General features: G+C 48.2%; 1 protein-coding gene across 2 annotated transcripts in view; it reads right to left on the bottom strand.

Moving 5' to 3' along the window:
* SEC62 (SEC62 homolog, preprotein translocation factor) overlaps positions 1-24354 on the bottom strand; it is a 670644-nt gene that overhangs the window by 167124 nt on the left and 479166 nt on the right. For both annotated transcript variants that reach the window (XM_069618540.1, XM_069618541.1), the window contains one exon: positions 5922-5982. In XM_069618540.1, coding sequence (XP_069474641.1) covers positions 5922-5982 — 61 coding nt within the window. The remainder of the gene's footprint in view (positions 1-5921; positions 5983-24354) is intronic.

Raw genomic sequence — 24354 nt, 5'->3', positions numbered from 1 at the left:
AAACAATAATGTTTAACAAAGGTATGTATTGTTTTCCAGGTTGCAGCTGCACAAATGTCTGCTGCCGGGACTCCCCGCTTTAGAGCCGCAGAAGTAGCCATTCCCTTTGTAGCATGGGCACGAAGCCCATCTGGTGGTTCATTTCCCGCTAGTCTGTAGCATTCAACTATGGCTAATATGATCCAGCGGGAAATGGTCTGCTTTGTAACAGATAAGCCTAATTTTTGACCAGTGTAACCCACAAACAGTTGGTCATCTTGTCTCAATTTAGCCATCCTAGAGATGTAAAAACTAAGAGCCCTCTTGGGATCTAATCTGAGTAATCTCTCCTCTTCTTTGCCCTGGTGAGGAGGAGGAGGATAAAACGCAGGAAGTAGTATTTTTTGTGACAAATGGAAGTCCGAGACTACTTTTGGCAAAAATGAAGGTTTAACTTTAAGGACTACCTTATCTTTATAAAAAATAGTATATGGTGGTTTGCATGAGAGAGCCTGAAGTTCGCTAACCCTGCGGGCTGATGATAGGGCCACAAGGAGGACAGTTTTTAGAGTCAAAAGCCTCAATGGACATGAGTGCAGAGGCTCAAAAGGTATGCAAGTCAAGAATTTTAATACTAAATTTTAGTCCCAGGCTGGTACATGAAAAGGGACTCGAGGGTATACATTAGTGAGCCCCTTTAAGAATTGAATTATTAACGGTATTTTGAAATATGAAACCTCTTCCGAGGAGCGATTGAAAATGGACAGCGCAGCAAGGTATCCTTTTATCGTTCCTATCTGGAGCCCCAGATTAGCTAGATGTAGCAGAACAGAAAGCACCATTGGTGTGCCACACTGAAAAGGGTCCACATCCTTGTCTTTGCACCAGTTACTAAACCTATTCCAGCGACATCGGTACAAAGACTTTGTTGCTGGTCTTCTGGCCGAAAGCAATATTTTCATTACGCCATCCGGAAGATCCCAAACCTTGTATCTCAACCTCTCAGAAACCATGCGTGAAGGTTGAGTGTTTTGACCTCTGGATGGAGAACCCGACCTTCCCCTTGCGAGAGAATATCCTCTCTTTGCGGAAGACGTATCGGAGGGCAGATGGACATGTCTAGAAGGTCCGGGTACCACGTCCTCCTGGCCCAATCCGGGGCAATTAGGATCATGGTTTTCCTGAGATTTCTCAACCTCCTGATTACTTGAGGAATCACGGGGACTGGAGGAAAAGCGTACAGTAGTGGAAACTTCCACTCCACTACGAATGCGTCTCCCAGAGCTCCTCTTTGAGGAAATTCCCTTGAGCAGCACTGATCGCACTTCCGGTTGATCGCGGTGGCCAACAGATCCACTTGAGGGGTTCCCCAAAGGGCGAAGATCTCCAGAAGGACTTCCTGAGCCAGCTCCCACTCGTGAGAGACCGTGCTCTGCCTGCTCAGAGCGTCTTCCGCCGTGTTCTTCTCTCCGGCTAGGTGAATTGCCGACAGAGAGATTCCTTCTCGTATTGCCCAGAACCAGAGCTGCATTGCCTCTCTGCACAGTGGCAGTGACCCTACACCACCTCTCTTGTTGAGATAGTACATGGCCACTGTGTTGTCCGTCATTATCAGAACATTCTTTCCCTGTACAGAGGGCAGAAAGGCCTTCAGAGCTAGTCTGATTGCCCTCAGCTCTAATAGGTTGATGTGTAGTTTGGACTCCGATGGAGACCAATGACCGCTGATTGTCAGATCGTTGGTGTGTGCTCCCCACCCCGTGAGTGAGGCGTCCGTCACTACCGTGATCTCCGGCCATGGTTGCCAAAAAGACTCTCCCTTGAGAATGTTGTCGTTTCAAGCCCACCATAGAAGATCCTGAGCAACTGCGCTCGGGACTTGCAGAAGATCCAACATATTCCCTGAGAACTGGGACCACTGAGTTCTGAGTGCCCATTGAAGGGATCTCATTCTCAGCCTCGCCTCTGGTACTAGAAAAATGCAGGATGCCATGAGGCCGAGCAACCTGAGAAAATCGAAGGCCGGTAGACGTTGGGCATTCTGGAATTTTGTTACCATCTGCTGGATGTGGAGAGCTCTCACTTCGGGAGGCGAGGCTTTTCCCGATGAAGTGTCCAAGACTGCTCCGATAAACTGGAGTTTCTGGGATGGTATCATATGGGACTTCTTGAAATTGAGGGAGAAGCCCAGTTTGTGGAGGAAGTGACAGGTGATCGAAAGATGTTCCTGAGCTTGTTCTGGAGAACTTGCTCTGATCAACCAGTCGTCCAGGTAGGGATATATGTGAATACCTCCTTTCCTGAGACTTGCTGCCACAACCGCCAACAGTTTGGTGAAAACCCTCGGGGCCGAGGTCAACCCGAATGGCAGAACTCGAAACTGATAATGAGAATTGTCAATCGCGAACCTCAGGTACTTTCTGTGCTTTGGATGGATTGGCACATGAAAGTAAGCATCCTGAAGGTCCAATGATACCAACCAATCTTGGAGTTGGAGAGCCTGAAGGATCTGAGAAAGAGTCACCATCTTGAACTTGTCCTTCCTGAGGAACTTGTTCAAGTTTCTGAAGTCCAAGATGGGTCTCAGTCCTCTGTCCTTTTTTGGGATGAGAAAGTATGGGGAGTACCAACCCCTGTTCCTCTCCGCTACAGGTACCAGTTCTATGGCACCTTTCTCTAGCAGGGTTAAAATTTCCTGCAACAGGAGCGGATCCGGAATTTTGACGGAATTGGCTCCCGGTGGATGGGCTACTGTTTCCAGTGCCCAAGCATCTGAGGTAATGCCCCACCATTCCTTCAGATGTTGAGAGATCCTGCCTCCCACTGGTGTTTTGTGTAACAAGGTCTCAGAGGGATTTGGAGGCGGCTGCAGGAGTGGCTGAGGGTACAGATGCCGCTCCTGAGGCTGATTTTGCACCTCTTCCCCGTGTTCCACGGGGGAAGTTTCTTTTTCCCCTTTGAGAGGCATGTCCTTTTCCTCTACCAAAAGAGGAGTAGTATCGAAAAGAATGACCCCTCCAGGAAGATGAGCCGGAATAGGGTTTTAGAGGCTGGCGCAAAGAGGCGCTAAGTGATTTAGCTGCCGATTTCGAGGTCTGAAGTTTTTCAAGGCTTTTTGATCAGCCTTTCTGCCAAAGAGCCTCGAGCCATCAAAGGGCATGTTGAGGAGTCTAGCTTGCACATCCGGTGCAAATCCTGACATCCTCAACCACGCAAATCTGCGTAGCACAACGCTTGCAGCCATGGATCTACTGATACTATCAGCAGTATCCAGTCCAGACTGGAGGCATTCCCCCATTGCCTCCTTCCCGTCTTTGACTATATTCAGGAAGCCTTCCCTTTCCTCGCCTTCCGGAATATGATCAGCCGCCGCCGAAATACAGTCCCACAGGGTATGGGTAAACCTGGCTAGGGTACAGGTGACATTTGCCGACTTAAGTGCCATACTGCCTGACGTGAAAACTTTACGTGCCCAGGCGTCAATTTTTGTATCCTCTCTATCTGGAGGGATAGTTGGATAAGCAGTTTGTTTTGGAGTGGATGCTGCTTGAATGACTAACCTCTCTGGAGTCGGATGTTTATTCAAATATTCAGGATCCGATCCCGCTGGTCTGTATTTTCTTGGAAAAGTGCTGTCTGCCGCAGCAATGGTTTCTGGTTTCTCCCAGTTTTTCTCCACAGTCCTTTGAAGGGCCCTGTGAAAAGGGAGAACAGGATCCTTCTGAGGTCCCTTGGCGATAATATCCATCATGTCATCTTGTTCAAAAATGGGTGAAGTATTACCCCAACCCATGTATTCAACTACCCTGGCCATAAGACCCCTGTACCCAGCATCTGCATGCTCTGCAGGATCAGGTTTGGCGAACTCTAATTCTGGGGATGTGTCAACTCCATTGGCAGAATGTAGAGTATCACTCAGTTCTCTCATTCTGGATTCCTGGTCAATAAGTTCTTCAGGAACTTGTCTTGTCCCATAAGTAACTCCCAAAGGAGTAACTTCGTCTTCTTCTTCTGAAGCAGACTCTTCATAAATTGCAGACATAGACTTGAAAAAGTCTGATCTGGGCAAAGGAGTGAATCTCCTTTCTTCCTCTTCCATCTGCTTTGAAGGAAATGGCAAATCCCTCGAAGTTTTCGAAGATGACTTCAATAATGGCGTCGATGACGCATGTGGTTTTGGTGTCGAAATTATTGACGTCGAGGGCGTCAACAAAGTCGTCGAAGTCTTCGACGATTTGTGTTTCTTGGCCGGCACTGGAGAGGTGCTCGACTCTCGAGATTTCTTCAACGGTTTTACGTCGACTCGAGGTTTTTTGTATTCCTCGACGCTACTGGTCTTAGCCATAGTAGCCTTGGACTTCCCTTTGTCGTCCAACGGAGCGACCTTAGGGGTATGGCTTTTTCGAGGTTCTTTCGAGGGGGTCGAGGCCGCATTCTCGAAAACCTCAATCTTTTTGCGGAATTCTTCCCACTTACTGGGAGAATCCGATTTAGTCGGACAACGAATTTCTTCGGTCGACTCTGATGAAGAAGATGAGGGAGATCTATGTCTCCTCTTCATTTTTTTCGATGACGACGAAGAATGTCTCGATCTACTTCTAGATCGAGATCTCTTCGAGTGCCTATGGCGATCCGATCCCTTAAAATCGGTCGCTTTCTTATGTTTTTTTGACGAAACCTTTTTTGAGGCCTCCCTCCCCACCGACAGTTTACCTCTCCTCTCACAAAGAGCTTTTTCGGTCATCGATTGGCAGGAGCCGCAGTCGTCGGTTCGGTGACTGGAACCGAGACACCTGAGACAAATCCGGTGGGGATCGGTAATCGACATCTTAGACCCACAATCCGCACACTTTTTAAACTCAGTTCTGGGTGTCGAAGATGATGACATTTTCTCACAGAAAATAGAAGCGCGCCATTCTCGATAGCGAAGCGATCGGAAAAACGGAACTGAAGCAACGGGCGCAGCTCGAGCTACTTATACCATCGGTGATGTCGACAGAGTACGGAGTACGTCGAGGGACAATCGACGCTACGACCTCGAGCACAGCGCCCTTTTTCCGAAGCAGCGAAGCTGAAGATAACGATTTATCACAAGATGAGGAATACCTGGGAGGACACAATCCATTCGAAATAAAAATATTACATGAGAGAGTAAGTAAAGGGGCTACTAGGTAACCCCTCCAGCACTACACATAAGATGGTGTGTGCTGGACCTACAAAGAGAAAAGTTAAGTAAAGTCAATTTCCCTTTACTAGTCTTGGGAACTGTAGTTCACACAAGAAAAGGTATTTAAATCTTACGAGAAATCTAAAGGGTTAAAATTAAAAACTAAAGTCCAGCAAAAGAGCTGGGGGTCTCTAAGGTTGAAGGGAATTGGCACAGAAATGAGAATTCTCCCTAACACCTCTCTGCAGGGCAGACCAGGCAGCCACTTTTCGGGTAGAATGAGCTCTGAGACCCTCAGGCACATCCTTCTCAGCTAGATCGTTGCGTTCCAAACTGCAGAGAATGATCAACCTTGACAGGGTCTATTTGGTTACAGCCCTGCCAGCACTAGCACCAGCATAACCAACAAAAAGTTGGTCATCCTTCGTAGCCTCTTGAGTCAGAGCTGAAGGCTCTGACCGGGTCCAGCCAATGGAACCGTTCCTCTGCTTTCAAAGGATGAGGCGGAGGAAAAAACACAGGAAGATGGATCTTCTGAGATGAAAATCTGATACCAACTTCGGGAGAAAGGAGGGCCTCGCTCTTTTCCGTGAAGTGTAGAACAACCCACCCACACACAAGGTTAACTATTGAGCTGGGTTGCACTTCAATACAGTATCTACGGTGAAAGTGTCTCTAATGTTGTGCCAATACATTCAACCATCCACTTGTTACATTTTGCAACATAAACCTCAAAATCTGGGTTAGTGAACTTTTCACATCAGCTTTCACTTACCAAGTATAAGTCCCATTGCAAATGTCTTGAAATGAACTGGGTCATATATCCACACATACACCTGAAATCATTTAAAAACAATTCAGTTTCATTAGACAAAATAAGTTCCCAGAAATACAAGTCAAAATTTGACAGGAGTAAAAGAAAGTTATCTTTATGTGTACAATGCGGTCTGGGTCTCCATTTTATCATGGACAGTTTAGAATTACCACCAATCACAGAGTCTAGCAGCCATCTTGTTGGAGAGTTGGTCTGTGGCAGATGAAGGTTTACTTAACAATTGACGCTGTTTGCCACAATTTCTAAAGTAAGCCTGAAAGTCTTTTCTGAATAAAAGCAAGAGCAGCATTGCATACAAGACATAACAGCAACTATGGATTTGGTTACTACCATCATCCTGGCAATGTACTCTCACTGTACTGAAGTCTTCCAACAATGTCACACCATTAAAAAGGCAATAATAATTTGTCTTTCATGTCCTTCTGCAGGGTGCAAGGGATGAGATAGGCAAGTCTGTGCACAGGAAACAATACACCTGGAAATAACAATGTTTGTGGTCTTGTTAAACGCATCTAGTGAATAGCAAACTTCATTCATCTCCATGCCGAAAACAAAATTACTGACATACTGTGATGGAAGAAAGGTATCTATACGTCTTAGGGAGATTCATCATAGACTACTGTTAGTAAAGATTCTTCTTTTTGTCACTTTCCATTCATAGACATTCAATGGGGCACCCTACTTGTTGCTATTGTTTTGAACCTTTCCTGATTTTGGAGGTAAGTGAAGCCTGTTTGCTCTACTTACCTTACTCACTTGTCCGTTTTGGGGGCACTGATCAGTCCCTCTGGCTATCAATACAGGATAACTCTGTTCTCAATTTTACTGTTCTTTATTTTTCCTGCACATGTCAACTTATGTGAAGTGCAGGAAGGACACTGTTTCCCTATAACTTTGTTTTTGGTAACTTTGTGGTCACTGGAATGATGTGTCCAGGATGGGGGGGTGGCATTTACTCTTTTATAGTTGCATTTTACCACTTAATACCAATTAGAGTACCAGATACTCTAAAATGGCAGTGTCACAAGATTTTCACCTGTCCTCTGGCGATCATGTAGTCTGATCTTCCTGCCCCAGATTGGGTGGATTTTCCATGTATGGTAAGCCCTTTCCCAGGGAAAGCTACAGCGTTTGTGGGCTTAGTGGCAGTCTGCGTGGGCTGGGTCTCTCTGCACCCAGTCCACATTTGTGCCAAAATGTGTCTGTTGCTGGGCAGATGCAGTGGCCACAGGTTGTCCTTGCTTGTAAGGCCCCAGACAGGTTTGTATGGTGCAGACCAATGCCATTGATGGCATGGGGCCTCTCCAACCAGGATTGTGGATAAAATGTTGACTCCTGCTGCCCTTCGTCAGATGATCGTCGGAGCCAAGACCCCTTACAAAGGAGAGTAGCCCACTGAAGACCAAACAGGAGGAATTGCAATGTTGTAAATATTTTGTGTTTTTCTATCAGCACTGAGTGTGCAGCTTGTCCAGAGCGGGCAGCAACAAAGCCATGTATACTGATATGATGCAGATACGCCGCAAGAAGCCACGACTGGTTGGCACAAATCGTACAAGAACATAAACCTAAGGATGTACACTGACGTATAAGTGAAATGCCACATATGAAGACGAAACTCGATCTCACCTTAAAAGCGGAGGAAAATGTCACACTGGTCATCAGTTACCAGGCCATACTGGAACGATCTGCCAAGGAACAGTGTCACATGGTAGTATAAATGGAATTGTACAAGGAGATGTGGTGCTGCAGACCAGGCAAGGGTTTTCAGCTAAGGAAATGTACTGTATAAATGTAACAGACTAATACGCATCTTACTGCCTAATGCAGGCCGCAAAATTTGCACTAGCCATTAGCAGGTGATATTTGACTTTTGGCGATAAGAATTGTGCGCTATGTGTATCTATAGAATTGAGGTGGCCGGTGACATTATTATGGCCGGATAGAAGCTTGCAACTTGAATGTTTTCCCCCTGCTCTAATGTACGATTTCCATTCTATAAAACCTATAAAAACAGAACAATCTGTGCGTTGGTGCCAATTTCTCAGGACTACTCTGTCAGTTTCCCTGCCTGTTTCTCTTTAGATATAAAGACATAAAGCAGATTCTTCTAACTGCTGCTTTCTTGAACCAAGTTTGGATATATTTACAGTTCTGACAGCAAAGTATTGGTGGGTTTAAAAAGGATTGGGAAAAAAAAACACTCCACCTCAAATGTGAAGGTAGAATAAGCTATTTGAGTCAAATTACACATGCCACTTCCCTAGCCAGTAAGTCATAGCTGGAAGTTTACATCAACAAAGTATTGTGGGTATGTGTTAGGACTGAGTTTCTATACTCTGGCCCGGGGGACAGATGTATAGAAAGGCAATCTATATTGTGACAGGGACAACTCTCGGAGCTATAGACAAACCAGTTCAAGGTACCAGTGATGAGTGGTATAGGTTAAGTCTCAAGGGGCGGTGAGCTTGTAAAGGGTCCACAATGAGTCCACACAATGGGAGTCACAAATTATATTTAGACAGTATGTATAAACATACAGTTATTTATTTATGGCCAAACAACATTATGAAAAATAACTACTATCAGGTAGAAGTATCACACAACACTAATAATGGAATACATACATATAGTCACTAGAGCAGGGCATAATGCAGATCCAACCTCTGTAAAGTGAAGTGTAGATTAGTTTATGCACTACAGGTCCACAGAGAATTAGCCCTAGCTTCAAAAATCCTTCCCTAAGTTGTCGGGGGCCTTATGGCCAAAAGTTCAGGAAAAGTTCTGACACAGATTGTAAAGCTGGAAAAAAATGAAGGTAGGGTCTCTGGGGTCCAGTGAACAGTTCCGGGGGTTAGAGGACAAGTTATTCTAACTAACTAAAGTGTCCACAACTTTTGGAAGGCATGCACGAGCAAGCAATGGCAAAGCCAAAGTATTGTAAAAGTTTTAGAAAAGTTAGCAAAACCTTTAAAGGGAGTTTAGGGGCAGGTAAGAACCACTGTAACTCCTCCCCTTACTCTGATTCTTAACAGGACTTGGCAAGTCAATGGAATCTGAGGTTGCTTTTCCAGCCATCAGCCTGAGTCCTTGATTCGCAGCGGTTGCAGGTTCGAGCAGATCTCTGGTCGATGTCTTTGGCTGGTGCAAGGACTCTCTGTGGCAGAATGCAGCAAAACACGATGCAGGACCCCTCTAAGGACTGGACTTAGGTGAGCTGTTTGGGACGGTGGTCACCGCAGCACGGCGAGGCAAAGGGACTCACTTTTCGCGTCTGACTTTCCCCATCTCGGGTCCCCTTGACGCTAGGAGTCCGAAATTCCACACAGCTAAGTCTTGTAGGACAAGCTGAGGATTCCCCAAGTTCCAGGCCCCAACGCAGAATGGTGATGTCAGCAGCACGGTAGCCCAAACTCAGAGATAGTCAGCCACAGGGCGTTCGCGGGGCACTTCTGAAGGATGATCTTTGCAGGGTACTCGCCAGTCCTCCTTCAGACGAGTCACCGGTCTCCTCACGGGTCTCACAGCTGGACAGGAGTCTTGGCTCCTTTAGGTTTCTCCAGGACCTCTCCAGAGTGGGTGGAGGGGTCCTCTTCTTATCCCAAAAGCCTGGTAAGAACAGAAACTCCCACTAGCAGAACTAGCCCCACACACACCAAAGCAGTGGTCCAATCAGGACCACTGGCGGGAACACTCATGCATAACACTCAGACACACTGAAACCAGCCCGTGGATTGGGACCAGACAGTCCCAGCCCACATCCTGCCAGCAAACACACATAGCCCTCCAGTACCCCGCCAAAAGCCTCTGCTTTCCCAAGCACTGGAAGTCTATATAAGGGGGGGGCGCTGTTGCGCACTAGGCAGCATGCAAGCCCTTGCGTGAGCTCCGTTGGTGTACTTGGAAATCCAGCGTAATTTAAGCAATATTCCTGTCCGGTTTGCCGCCAAACGACTGGGAGAGCATTGTGAGTGAGGCTGATGTATCCTGGCAAAAACCAGGCGTTTTTGCTCCGACGACTCCGGAGATACACGACAGGATCCGAGGGCCAACTTGGGCCAAGCACAACGACTGCTGCGTGGGCCTCCTCCGGCAAGGGCGGCCCAGGAACACCATGAGGGCAGCACAGAGGATTGCAGAGGCCCATAGCGGGCGCAAAGCATGAAGATAGCCGAGACCGGACCCGTCGCACCATTCCAGCTGCAGGACTGGGTCTTGGCAGCCCATATTTCATGTCGGGGAGGGGGTGCGGACCCCGCTCCATTGACCCAGATTGATCCCGCATAGCAGCAGTGGATCACGCAGGGTCCTGTGCCCACTCGGGTCCCCTCCCGTCCCACACTGTAGTGGAAGGAATAGCACTCCGGATAGGACTTACATCGGGACGCGGGCAACGGAGGGGGCTGCTGACTTGCCTGGCACAACACCGCCATAATACGCAGCACACCGAAGACTCTGAAACGGATGAGAGACTGCGCTCAGTGTGCACCTCCTGCAAATACTGCCGTTGTGGAGGAGAGTGAGGGGAACCGTTGAGTGCCCCCGAACATCGCACCAGCTGCATCGCATGGTAGGCAGCATGGAGATCGGGACCCGCCCTACACATCTCAGCAAAGAGCCAGCACAGCAAGCTCTGCGGGTCCGTGTCCCCACTGCTTGTTTGCACCAACCCATAAACCACATAGGGTGCCTTCCTGACTGCACTGCTCCCAGCTACAGCCAACGGTGCTTGCCAGCCACTGCGGCCACCCCAGAGCTGTGGTGAGCGTGGGGGAGAAGAGCCACACTTTCAAACCTATGCTAATATAATGACAGTGGGGTGCACAACGGCGGCCGCACCGGCAGCAGACTAGCCACAACTGCGGAACGGTAAAGGGAGGATATCCTGCGACGAGGAACACACGCCAACCCACCTCAGCTACGATGTGGAATAGAGTGGGAACACGATGAAACATCCGACTGGAGGAGTGCAGCAGTGAGATTACACCCAACGCCGAGGAGAAAGGACTTGGCGGGCTGGCCTTATCTCGAGATTCAGTGTCTGGACATTAACTTGCAGGTACGCTCTGCAGTGCTTGCTATACACCTCTATCAACGCTTCTACAGCCACTAACTGCAGGTCCCTCATAACGGGCTCAGCATAATAGCGTACATGCTCCCAGCTAGGGGTAGTTAAAGCTGAGCTTATGTGCATATAGGCGGACCACATAGGCTACATCGGCAGTCATTTTTGTTACACTTGTGGGACAAGCCAAGGATGAAGACGTACTCTCGGACATAGAGGGGAGACAACTTTACAGGAGCACAGGGAAACACCGCTGGTCACCAGCCTTATTGAACCCCTCTACAGTGGACCTACACCCACAGCCTCAATAACCTGTGGTGCGGTGTGGGCTAGCGCTGTCGTTAGACGCTGGTACACTCCCCCAGATCACCCTGCCTATGACCTGCATCGAAATACATACCAGAGAGTACTGAGCAACAAACTAGCGGAAATCAACGTGGCCCCTACAATAACCGAACCAGAGTCCCCATCCACGCCCCTGAATCTCGAGATAGAATCAAGCACAACGACTCTGCCTCTAACACCACAGGATAATGCCTAAAGGTGCACCCTCTAAAAAGGGGGGTACAATAGACAGATTCACCAGGCCGGCCTCAAAACCAATGGGTGCGGACAGTGAAGAGGCAAACGGAAGAGAGATGGCGACGACAGCACCACCCACGGACCTGCAGGGCGTCATCACTATTATGCAACAGGGATTTGCTGTGGTAAATGACAAGTTAGATGGCATTAACATCAATGTCAACACGATCCGGATCCAGTTGGAGAAAGCAACACAACGCATCACTGATGCGGAGACGTGGATAGGCGCTGCAGAAGACATTATAGACAACCTGCAGAGCACAGTCACAACAATATCAAAAGTCTTGGGCACCATCAAGTTGAAATGGGAGGACCTGGAGGCGAGGTCTAGTCGGAACACTATCTGTGTCATAGGGGCCCCGGAGGATGCCTTGATGGGCCCCACAGAGCAAGCAGTGGAGGACCGAGACCCAGGCTGGTTACCGATGTTTGTTGCTGAACGAGCGCATAGATCATTGACAGCACCACCCAAGCCTGGAGCGTTTCCTCGACCCATCATAGCACACCTAATGAACTACAGGGATAGAGATTTGGTACTGAAGGCGGCTAGGGAGAAACAAGAATTAAGGCTGGGCTCCAGCATAATCCGTATCTTCCCAGATTACATGCTCGCGGTCCAACATGAGAGTCGCACATTTATGGGGGTGAAGAAGTTGCTCCGCAAGTGTAAAATACCCCATGCTATGCTATATCCAGCAAGACTACGTATGCAATTCAAGAACAAGACCTACTTTTTTACCTTCCTGGAAGAAGCAACCTCCTTTGTCTCCTTTGTGGAAGCCAACATCCCCCTCCCTGAGGGGCAACCATCAGGAGAGGCGGAATGAGGATGAAATTACGACAATTTATTGGAGAAGGCGTCGAACAGTCATATATACTCGAAGATACCAGATTAACAATCAGACTGAAACCTGCAATGGGACCATTGGAGATGGAAGGGGTGGCAGAAGTTTTATGTCATTATTGTGAGTTACTCTACGTGTGAGAAGCCTGCTCCCTGAAATGCCTGAAGGTATTCATGATGTATTGGTGGAATACAGGAAAAAGTTGGTAAGATAATAAACCGGACGAAGTATTTATGATGTTCAAGCCGGAGTATCGGGCCGCCACAGAAGCCGTCGCCCGCAATGCGAGTGCATGGTTATGTTATTGTTGGTGTGGTGAGGGGTGTGAGGGGAGGGGGTCACAGTCAAAGATTGGGGCACTATGAGAGTGGGGGAGGGTGGATTGAATAACAGTTGGGATGAAAAAGATGGAAAACTGCACAATCATGAAACATTGGGTACCGATTACATTACACGAAGGTACAGGTCAATAAAAATTACTTACCGGTATATGGGAGAGAATGGCTGGCACTGCACCCACTGGGATTAAGCTGCTAAGTTAGAATGTCTGGTGTCTGGACATCCCTGTGAAAGCATGCAAGGTGATTGCATACGCAAACAGAAAGGGAGCCTGTATACTATTCTTACAGGAAACACATTTCATGGAACCCTAAGCACGTAAGTTTGCCCCTGGTTGGGGGAAACACTGCTATTATTCCTCCTACTCCACTAAGGCTAGAGGTGTCATGATCCTCGTCCACAGGCTGCTCCCCTTCACACACTACATGACAGAGAGTGACGTTGGTGGCAGATACGTGTTAGTTCACTGGAAACTGGGGCTACCAAAGTACTACTGATGAATGTTTATGGTCCCAACGTAGATGACCAGGAATTTTATGAACAAGTGTTTAACAAATGTGCTAATTATCCAACTGCATAGCTAATCTGCGGGGGGGATTTCAACACTATACTCAACACGCAGCTGGACCGCACCTCAACCACGCCCAGTCCCTTAACGAGCACTGGGCGTGCAATACACAAGCACATCATTGATTTACGTCTGAGAGACACTTGACGTTCATTACACGGGTCACAAAGGTCCTTTACCTTTTACTCAACTGTTCACGATATGCACTCACGTAAAGACTTATGGCTTACATCACACACAATCCTGAGATGGGTCTCCGAAGCCCAGATTCTTCCCAGGATGCTATCGGATCACTCCCCTATATCGCTTGTTATAGATATCCTGGATAGCGTCCCCCCAAACGGCACAATGGCGATTTAACCCCACATCATTACTAGACCCAGTCTTTAGAACTAGCCTTGCACAACACATGTCAGATTGTTTTTAAACGAATGAAGGCTCTGTGATCAGGCAGGCTGTACTGTGGCGGGGAGTGGCAATGTCTACAGAATTTGGGGTGTTGCGTGATATCAGGCGGGAGCTTAAGAGGCAGGAGGATTCCATAGCCCGACTACAGGCAGAGTACTTGGACAACCCATCCCCTCAGGCTAATGTGGAAATTAAAGCACAACTAGAAAAATACAGTGAAGCAGCAGACAGGGAACTGCGCTATTATGATAGACCAATGGCAGCCCGAAGATACGGGGAACAGGAGAGACCAGGCAAACTTTTAGTACGAATGATGCGCATGGAAAGAGGTAGTACAACTATCCCCTGCGTCACCAGGCGTGATGGAGTGGTGGTCACGAAAATGGAGGAGGTTAGTGGAGCGTTCCACGACTTCTACAGTGACCTATACCACCCTGTGCGATACCCTGCGATACCTACAACACTATGCTCTGGAAATCCCCATAACGCTTAGCGAGATAAAGGTAGCGATAAAGGATCTGCCAGGAGGGAAGGCCCAAGGTTTGGACGGATTGGGGGCTGAATTCTACAATGTGGACCGAGGCATTGGACATTGGTGTATTGCCAGAATCAATGCGAGTGGTGGTCATAACCCTGCTGCTGAAGCCTGGGAAGCCGCCCGCTGTCCCTCATCAATACTGAGGCGAAAATATCCGCTAAGATACTAGCCTCCCGACTCAATCCTGTGATGCCTTACATGGTCTACGAGGACCAGGCGGGATTCGTGCTAGGAAGGTCAACAACGTCTAATATTTGCAGGTTCTATAATGTTCTAGTGAAGATCCCCCAAGACTCTGAAGGGGTAGCCATATCCCTAGATATGCAGAAAGCTTTTGACACTGTCTACCGGCCGTTCTTATTTAGAGCCCGGCACAATTATGAATTTGGTCCTAACTTCATTAAGTGGGTACACATTCTCTATACACAACCGTTTGCCAGGGTGTCCGTGAACGGGGTTCTGTCGGCGGTGCTGCGACTGGCAGGTGGCACCAGGCAGGGATCGCCACTTTCCCCCCCTGCTGTTCGCACTTGTAATTGAAACCCTGGCTGATCTCATGAGGGCACGACATGCAAGGGCGGGTGTCTCCATAGCCGGGCGTGTGGAACTGATCACACTGTATGCAGACGACATTATGTTGTTCATAAGGAATCCCGAGAAGAATCTTCAGAGGATGACCACCGTGGTCCAGGAGTTCGGGAGATTTTCTGGACTCCGACTGAACATTACTAAGTCCAAAATATTCCCACTTACGGACGGCACAAAACCACCTGACAATCTATTCAGGCTACGATGGGCTCCCCACCAGGTTAAATATTTAGGGATCGAGATGGCGAGATCGGCCAGTCTGGTCCGCTCTCTGAACTATGATACACTGACTATTGCACTATGCGCTAAACTTAAGCGTTGGATGCCTATCTCGCTCTTGGGACGATTGGCACTGGGGAGAATGATTATACTAGCCAAACTATTCTACCTCTTCAGTGCAATATCAATGTGGCCAGGCAGTTCTTTTTTTGAGCAAATGACTGGTGCTTGCTCCAGGTTCGTGTGGAAGGGTCAGGCGAGGGCAAGTTGGAAGCGCCTCACGCAACCATATGAACAGGGGGGTTTGGGAGCTCCAGACTACGAAATGTATTAACTAGCAGCCCAAGCATATTACACTACAAACTGGACAGAGGGTGCACCACAGACCTCATACCTAGACCTAGAACCATAGCAGAGGGCTAGGGTTGCATTATTGCACGAGATGGCCATTGGAAAGAGGGCGATTGTAATCATCTGGATCCGGCACTAGCCACACAGCAGGCATGGTCGAGACTGGTGCAACTACCACGAAAGGCCATAATGTATAGCCCAAGGTTGCATATCTTGGTCACGCCCTATACAGACCTGGCAAAAGATACAGCATTATCCATGCACTGGCAGGAAGCAGGCATTACTCAGTTTGGAGAGTTGTATCACGATGGCCAATTCAGAACCTGGGAAGATGTTAAGCTCAAGTGGGCGATACCACCCTACAGAAATTACAATACTACAGACTTAGGTAAGCTTTGGCAGCAGTGTGGAATGGATTCCAACAGGAGCCAGCATCACATCCATGTTTGAATTATATAATTTCTAATGACCCAACCAAAAAAACGGCCTCAACGCTTTACAAATTGGCACTGACAGCACGAGAGGTGCAAACGCCCGATGTGAAGGGACAGTGGGAAAAGGACTTTGGTACTGAGATTACAGAGTCACATTGGTCACAGCTGTGCAGTCTCACGAAACAGGTATCGTTTAACTCTAGGTACAGGCTGATTCATTTTAAAATATTAAACAGAGTGCATCTCACTCCGGCCCGCTTCTAGAGAATGTATGCAACAGCCGTGGTGAGATGCTGGAGATATGGTAATGAAGAAGCTAATCTGGTGCACATGTTGTGGTCCTGTGCAGCGCTTACTGAGTACTGGGGAAAGGTGTGTGATGCACTAGAAGGTATGCTGGAACAGCCTGTAAAATGGGAACCTTCAATATGTGTACTGGGTTATGTACTTAAAATGAATGTGACAAAACGCAAACTTGTGAATATTGGCCTGCTATCGGCTAAGCGCGCCATATTGATGCAATGGAAAAGTAAAACACCCCACAAGTTAGAAGAATGGATGCACGATATGATATGGGCGAACGATCAAGAAGAGGTGTAGTCCAGTTTAATGCCACACACCAGCAGGCCTAGAGACATATGGAGGAGATCTCCGACAATACCCAAGTAATAAATGACAATGATGAGAATGGTATACTGTAAATGCTCTGTAGACCTAGTCACCTGACCACTGACTGAACTTTGGAATAGAACTTTTGTATGCATTGATTTGAAATATGGATGTTTTGTGCTGAGTATGCAATTTAAATAAAGGTTTAAAAAAGAAGAAAAAAAAGTCCATATTAGGATTTTCCTGGCCTCACACGCCAGGAAGAAGGCTAAAAGACAGGATGGTAAAGGACAAGTGAAAACCTTGTGGCATGGCCATGTTTGGTAGCCAGAGTTAGTAGCCAAAAGCAGTAAACGCAGTAAGGCTAAAACAAAAAGCACCAAAAAAATTGTAAAAAGTCACTGCTACCACCAGTTTGTCCACTTAGCACACCTAGAGTAACCAAAAATCCTCTGAGTGTTAGGCTTGGGCAAAACAAAAGTGTACCCCATTCTACTGCATGGTAAAATTATAAAAGGTACAAAAGTTACCGAAGTAGTATCATCGTACCAAGGCTAAGGGAAACAATGTTTCCCAGTACGGATAGCCTGAAGGACATCTCAGCTTCCCCATAACAGATGGGCAAAAGACAGTGTAGTAAAACACTGCAATGTAAAACAGCAGGTCAGATTCAAAAGTAAAAAGCAAAAAGTGTGGGTGGGGGCGGGCCATAAAAATGGAAGGAAAGGTGCAGAAAAGATAAATCTTTCCCAACAGTATGCAAATTAGCCCAAATGCAAGCCTTTAGCTCCAAAAAACTGCCTTTGTCTTACAGGGAAATGCTATTTTATAAATAGTTCTGCAACCACATATATTTCTCAAGGCGGCAGACAACTGCATTCTAGTTCCCCTTGTTAGGAAGCAGCAGTGTAGTAGAGTTTGACGGTCTTGTGGTTGGAGCACTGGGTTGTGTGTAGCAAACACCAGAAAACCTATGGTGGGTTAAAAAGGCTTGAACAAATCCTTTCCACCTGAAATGTTAAAGTAGATGAAGTAATTTGAGCCAAGTCAAGCCTTTTTTGAAAAAATCCCTTTACCGAGACAGTTGTGGTACCATCATATGAGGGATGTACGCAAGACAAGCTGGTGCTTTTTTTATTTAACCAATTTGTTTATTATTTTTTCATAATGAAACAGGACAACCACAAGCATAGGTATAACATACAGTAGACTCCATAAATCAGTATTAGCATGAGAGCACAACAGGCATAGAATACCAACAAGTTACACTGGCCGTCTGAAAGTTTCAGGGTTAAAACAACACTTACTATCTTAGTCCCTCAGCCTTCTCCCACCCACTTCCCCCATATCTTCAAGAATTTTTGGGGACAGCCCCTTGCCCTGTAGACTATCCTCTCCAGGGCCGAACAACAATCCACTTCTGCAGCCCACTGGCTTAGTTTCGAGGCTCGGCAGAGCCCCAAGATGCTGCGATCATTCTCTTGGCAAGCCGCAGTGCTACCGGCAGGAACGATTACTCATGTTTCGTAAACCCAGTGTCTTCTCATATCCCCAGCAATGCCAGTTTCGGTCCCACAGGTACCTGAGCACCCATCACAGTGGACAGCTTGTGTATATCTTTCCCCCAGAAGACCTGAATTTGTACACAATCCCACAGTATATGATGGAAGGTGCTGCCTTCCCTACCACATCTGAGACATGCCTCGCTTCCTACCATGCCCCACCTGGGCAACACAGTACGCAAGGAGTATACCATGTGGAGGATCTTAAATTGTATTAGTCGCAGCCGAGCCACTATTCCCACCTCTTTCAGGGACATCAGGGCCTCCAAACACTCTTCCGGTCCTAACCACCCCACATGCCGCTCCCCCTTAGGTGGGTCCGCTCTGTGGTCCCGAATGCCATGAGCACCTGGTACAATGTGGACATAACCTTGGCTGGGATACCAGACGGGAAAAGATTAGCCTCCAGAGGAGAACTCTTTGGGACCTCACCCAGAGAGGGAAATTGAGCACTCATGGCGTGCTTTATTTGCAGATAATGAAATCTCTCCCCGGCCGGCAAGCCATATTTCCCTTGAAACTCCACAAATGGGCAGAGAAGTCCCCCATGTATTATATCCGCTATGGTGTCTATTCCTTTCGATGCCCAGCTTCCAAAATATCCATCTTTAGCAGCTCCGCCAGGTGTGTATTGTGCCAAATGGGCCGATCTAGGGTCGGTTTTCTGCACCATCCGATGTCCTGATACGCCTCTACCCATGCCTGGCATCTGTGCTGCGTCAACCCGGGGAGAGCCCTTCTGTGCCTTGCTCCCCGTACAGTACCTGTCTGGGTGTCCAGCCCATCATCTTTTCGTGTTCCACTACGATGTGAGGGAGTGTCGGGTCCCCATGTAGCCAGTCATTCACGGCACCTAGCCGTGCAGCCCAGTAGTGGATGCACAGGTTGGGTAAGCCTATGCCACCTTCACACACTGACCTTTGCAGTGTCCTCAATGCAACCCGTGGTCGTTTCCCTCGCCATAAGAGCCCCTGCAGTGATCCCTCAATTTCTGCAAAGACCTTCTCTGGGAGAGAGGCGTTCCGCAGGACGTAAAAAAAGCTTGAGGCTGCTATTGTGTGCGGGCATTCATGCAGGAGCATTGTTACGCCCCCTACACTGGGAAGAAAACTGACTTTTGCCAATTTATTTTGAGCCTGCTAAAGCTTTCGTATACCTGCAATATGTCGGTAACCACTGGGCACTAGACCCTTGGATTATGCATGTATATTAGGAGGTTGTCTGCATAGATTGAGACCCTGCCCCCCCTCAGCTCCAAGGGTCATTTGAATACCACCCATTCCGGGCTCTCCCTGATCTGTATCGCTAGTGGCTCTATTGCTAGTGTGAACAACAGCGGTGAAAGGGGGCATCCCTGCCGCGTGCCCCGCCGAGGGTGAAGGCTCGCAAAGTGACTCAGTTTACTCTTCTTGTCGCCTCTGGGGAAGTGTTTAGCAGGTGACCCAGGCCAGGAAGTTACCCCCAAATCTGGCTGATGCACCCGACGCAGGTTCATTTGCGTGGATCTAGAAGGCATGAACCTGCATTTGTCCGGATGTACCACAGAGCTGATTACCCCCAACAAGCAATTAGCCAGCATCCGGGACAGGATCTTAGCCTCTCCATTTATTAAAGATATTGGCTAATACGAAGCACACTGTTCTGGGGGTGCACTGGGCTTCAGGAGAAGCACTATGCTATTTAGTGCATCCGGCCCTTCCAACACCAGTCCCCTCGCCCAGAGCTATATAGCGCCTCACAGTATTGCGCAAAGGCCTCTGCAATGTCTGTATCGTTAGTCTGTTCCTCTCAATGGGTGTTCCGTAGGGCCCGCAGATGTCCAGTCCCTTTGTCCCTCCTCTCAAGCTAGGCCAGTATTTTGCCCACTTTGTCCCCGGCTTCATGTATTTGACTTTGCCTTGCCCAGTGCGCCTCCCTGGTGTTGTCTAGTGCCCATTGTGCAGTGTTTTTTGTGCCGTGACTAATGCCAATGTGGCCTCCTGTGACCCCAAGGAGAGAAATTCCTCGTCAGCTTCTCGTGCTACCCTCTCTGCCCCTTCCAATTCCTGCACGTGTTGCCTGTGCCTAGCTGCCACCATTGCGAGTGACTCCCCCCGCAGCAAAGCCTTATAGCTCTCCCAAAGCGGGACCGGGCTGCCGACTGTCCCTGTATTCATATCAAAATATTCCCTTAGTTTTAGCAGCCAGGCCGTCCACAAATTCTGGGTCCTCCCAAGTAATGGGAGTTTAGTCGCCAGCTCCTATTGGGCTTAGCCATCTTTTTTTTTTTTTTTAACTCCATGAATAATGGGGAGTGATCTGATATCCCTCTAGCCAAGAATTTAGCAGACAGCAGCTTGTGGGTCATGTTAGATGGGACGAAAAAGTAGTCAATCCTGGACATGGAGACGTGTTCCCCAGAAAAGAAAGAGTAACCTCTTTCTGTTGTATGCAACCACCTCCATGCATCCACCCAACCTAGACCCTCTGTGAAATAGCGCAATTTGGCACAGGGTGCCGGGTTCCCAGTGCCAGTATACGTTCTGTCCAAGCCTCGGTCCATCACCTCATTGAAGTCAACCGCAGTATCCAAATGTCTGGGTGGTTCTGCAGCCTAAGCCCCTGAAGCTCCGATAGGAGGTCAGATGCGAGTGGTGGGTGCGCATATACCGCGGCCATTCCCCAGGTGGCTCCCCACAGCACCCCCCCTCACCAAAACATAGCGCCCCCTGAGGTCAGACTTCACCTCTTTTAACTGGAATGGGACCCTTTTGTCTACGAGTATGAGCGTACCCCGGTAACCCGTTGAGAACCCTGAGTTGCGTGGAACGCCACCCTGTAGTTGGATCCGAGGAAGAATTTGCATTCCGTTCCCGCTAGGTGCATCTCAGGGAGGAATATAATGTCAGGGGACTGCCTTTTAAGCAACTGTAGCACCAATCTTCGTTTTGCACTTGAACATAGCCCATTGACATTCAAAGTTATCATGACTTTCCCGTTAAGAGCCATCATCGTAGAGAAACCGTACCTTATGACGAAAATCGCAGCTTCAGAAGGCAACTTAAAGCTGCAGAGGTTGGCAAAATCAGAACAGGGGAAAAAACAAGATGGCGGCTGAGGAACAAAAGAATTAGCAGGCGAACAGCTGTAATGAAAAAGAAGGGCTGCGCTGCAACTACCAGCGACGGATCTTAACTGGCTAATGTAGGAGGCTTGGACCGAGATTAAAATCAGCGGGTGCCGTGTGCGAGCCTACCAGGCTCCAAGGTGGCTACAGAAAATTAATTCAAGACTGAAGGGAAGTGAAGACCTAACAAGGGGGTCCTGGAGACTGATGCGAACGCACCAACGTGTACGGCACACTGAAGGATACACAGTATTTAGTTGAAGAGCTCTGCCAAGGGCCCACAACTCTGCGGAGCCCTCCAAAGCAGAAAATGCATTGCAACATCACGTGAATGAGCCTGGAACGTTGCCACACATTTGCAACTCAGCGATCGAAGGATAATAACCAACATGCTCAGATAAAAGCCTCTACAGTAGTAGTTTGTGGCTTGCGGCGGAGACCCTCAAGTTCAAAATAAACATTGTAGCAGTACTGAACAGAGGGGTACACTGACAAGGAAGAACGCGGATCGCCCTTGTCTAACTGACAAGATCAGATAAGATCCAAGCGCTCGCACACGGCAGTCGAGAGGCCGTGGTGCGAGCAGTCGGACAGTGAAAGCGAAACATTATTGCAGTGAAATAACACTGAATGCTCGCAAAGGAGCGTGTTCGGCAAAGAACTGACAGTGGATGAACGCAACATGCACAGAGGGGAATAAAAGGTGGGGACAGAGAGGATTAGGCGAAAGCGGAGGCCCAGCCCAGGCAGAAATAGGAGCCACACAAAACAAATGCAGATCTTGAGGTGGGGAGTGCAGACGAATAAGACGTCTCGAAATATGACAAACAGCGCAGAGAGAGCAAATGGGACAAATGAACAATAACTAGCGCTGAAGTACGTGCCAGGCCAAAACGGAGCCTAACCAGAACCAGGAGCAAGGAGGAACCAAATGCTGTAACCGGGCCGTTAAAAGATAGGTACCACAATAAAGGCCAAGCGGAAGGGACACCGGCAAGGGGAGAGAAGCGCAGATCTAACAGATACCCTCTGTGAATTGGTGAACCACATCAACCACTTCGAGGGAAGAGTAGCCATTCTAGGGCTTGAGGACCGCCCCGTAGGCCCGAAACACAGAGCTTTTGGAGAAGTGGAGCTGGCCCACAATAAGGGTGCAGTGAATCGGGGCGTGGTCGCTGGAAACAGACCCCCATGAGGAGGGCATAGTAAGCCGGGTGAGAGCTCACAACAGCCACAGCAGAACATAAGAGTGCCAATTGCACACAAGATAACTCACGGAAGTAGTGCACCTGGGCAAGTAGCTCAGAGTGCATAGGACTCGCAACACACAACAAAGCAAAGTGGGGCCCAGTGGAGGTATTCAGATCGGTGTATCCAAAAAGGTGGGGCAGACATTGGACATACCAACACCATAGCAGCACCCACTGCAAGCCCCACAGACAAAAGAAAAGAACAAAGATTACGAAGTGGCGCCCAGAAGTGATAATCGGGCACAGAAGAAATTTGGCAAGTGACACAAGCATCAGGAAGCAGGGTGAACGTGTGGTGCTAAACAAATTCACTGACCAGGACATTGCCCAACGTGGTATCATAGAAGGACAGATGGTGGATTACACAGCTTGCACTGACAAGGGGAGCGGAGGGCCAGCTGACGCAACAATGACAACAAAGCCCAACAAGACCAAAGCGGGAATTGAATACATTTTGTTATTTGGAGGTGGACATTTATCACAACCCTCAAACGGAACACACACAAAACACGGGGAGGGCTATGAACAAAATTAAAAACTCTATATCCTTCTGGGCTAGATTACCGCTGTCCATTATCGGACGGGCAGCACTGCTGACAATTTTAGTGCTCCTGAGACTATCTTTTTTTTTACAAATATCCCATTTGCAATACCAAGGTCGTTTTTCAACATGCTACACAGCATATGTAGAAGCTTTCTATGGAATAACTCTAGGTGTATGGTGGCGCTTTGGAAGCTTCAAAACGCCTATGAACTAGGGAGGATAAAAAGTACCCAACGTTGAGGTGTATTTTGTGGCTAGCCAGTTGCATTTCGTAGCTATATGGCTATCGGACAAACAAACACATGAGACGGGTCTGCTAAAAGGAACAAGAACCCAGTTCTTTTTGAAGCAGGTTATATGGATGACCGACTCTTGTTTAACCAGAGCACATAGGCTGCTGAATTTGGGCAAGTAATGTGGCGCAGGGCCTGCCAGATAATGGGGAATGCTACACCATATTCTCCACAGATCCCATTAGTGACATTAGAGTGGATGAGCGATCAACTGCGGCTGAATGTGCGGAAGTACTGTGAACCTAAAGGGGTGGCCATGATGGGAGATCTGATGGAGGAGGGTTCGCTGAAAGGGTTTGAGGCATTGGTGGAGGAAACGGGGGTGCATACGGGACAATATCTCACACATTCCTGCTTACGGAGGATGTAAAGAACGGGTGGCCAGAAAATGATGTGCCACTGCAGCCAGATGAGACGATTGAGACTTTTTATGATGTATCAGAAGGTGGGCACGAAGTCTCGCAGACATATGAGCTGTTAATACCCAAAGTGGGGAAGGAGTTAGGACAGACGAGACTACAATGGGAGGCGGACCTGAATGAACCAATGTCAGATGCACTGTGGAATAGAGCTATGGTGTATCATAAAAAAGTGTCCAGGAACGCAAGGCTCCCACATATCCAACAGTATATAACTCAGAGCATATCGGACCCCAAATAGAATAGCAACATTTGGCTGAACAGTGATACAATCGTGCCCAAAGTGCAGGGAGGTGTAAGCAGACCTAGTCCATATGTTCTGGGCTTGCATAGAGATTGGTAGATTCTGGGAGGAGGTCACTCAAACACTTTCAAAAGCAGATATCACTTTGGAAATCGGATCCCCCCCCCCTAGCTTGTCTACTGGGGGGGCTTCACGTGGCCTAAGAGGACTAAACATGTGAGTAAACTGGAGGATTTGGCATATATATTAGCGAAAGGAAGGATAGCGATGGGGTGGAAAGCACAGGCATGCCCTGCGGTACAGGTCTGGTGGAATGACCTGCTGAAATGGGCGAATGCAGAAACGGTGGTGTGGCAAGAAGCAGTAAACAGAGACTCAGACCAAGAGGGAGAAGAGGGTGGAGGCCTGG

This window comes from Ambystoma mexicanum, chromosome 10, assembly GCF_040938575.1.
Source record: "Ambystoma mexicanum isolate Mex_15411 chromosome 10, UKY_AmexF1_1, whole genome shotgun sequence".
Lineage (NCBI taxonomy): Eukaryota > Metazoa > Chordata > Amphibia > Caudata > Ambystomatidae > Ambystoma > Ambystoma mexicanum.
The sequence above is the reverse complement of the archived record's forward strand: the minus strand, read 5'-3'. Positions and strand labels throughout refer to the sequence as shown.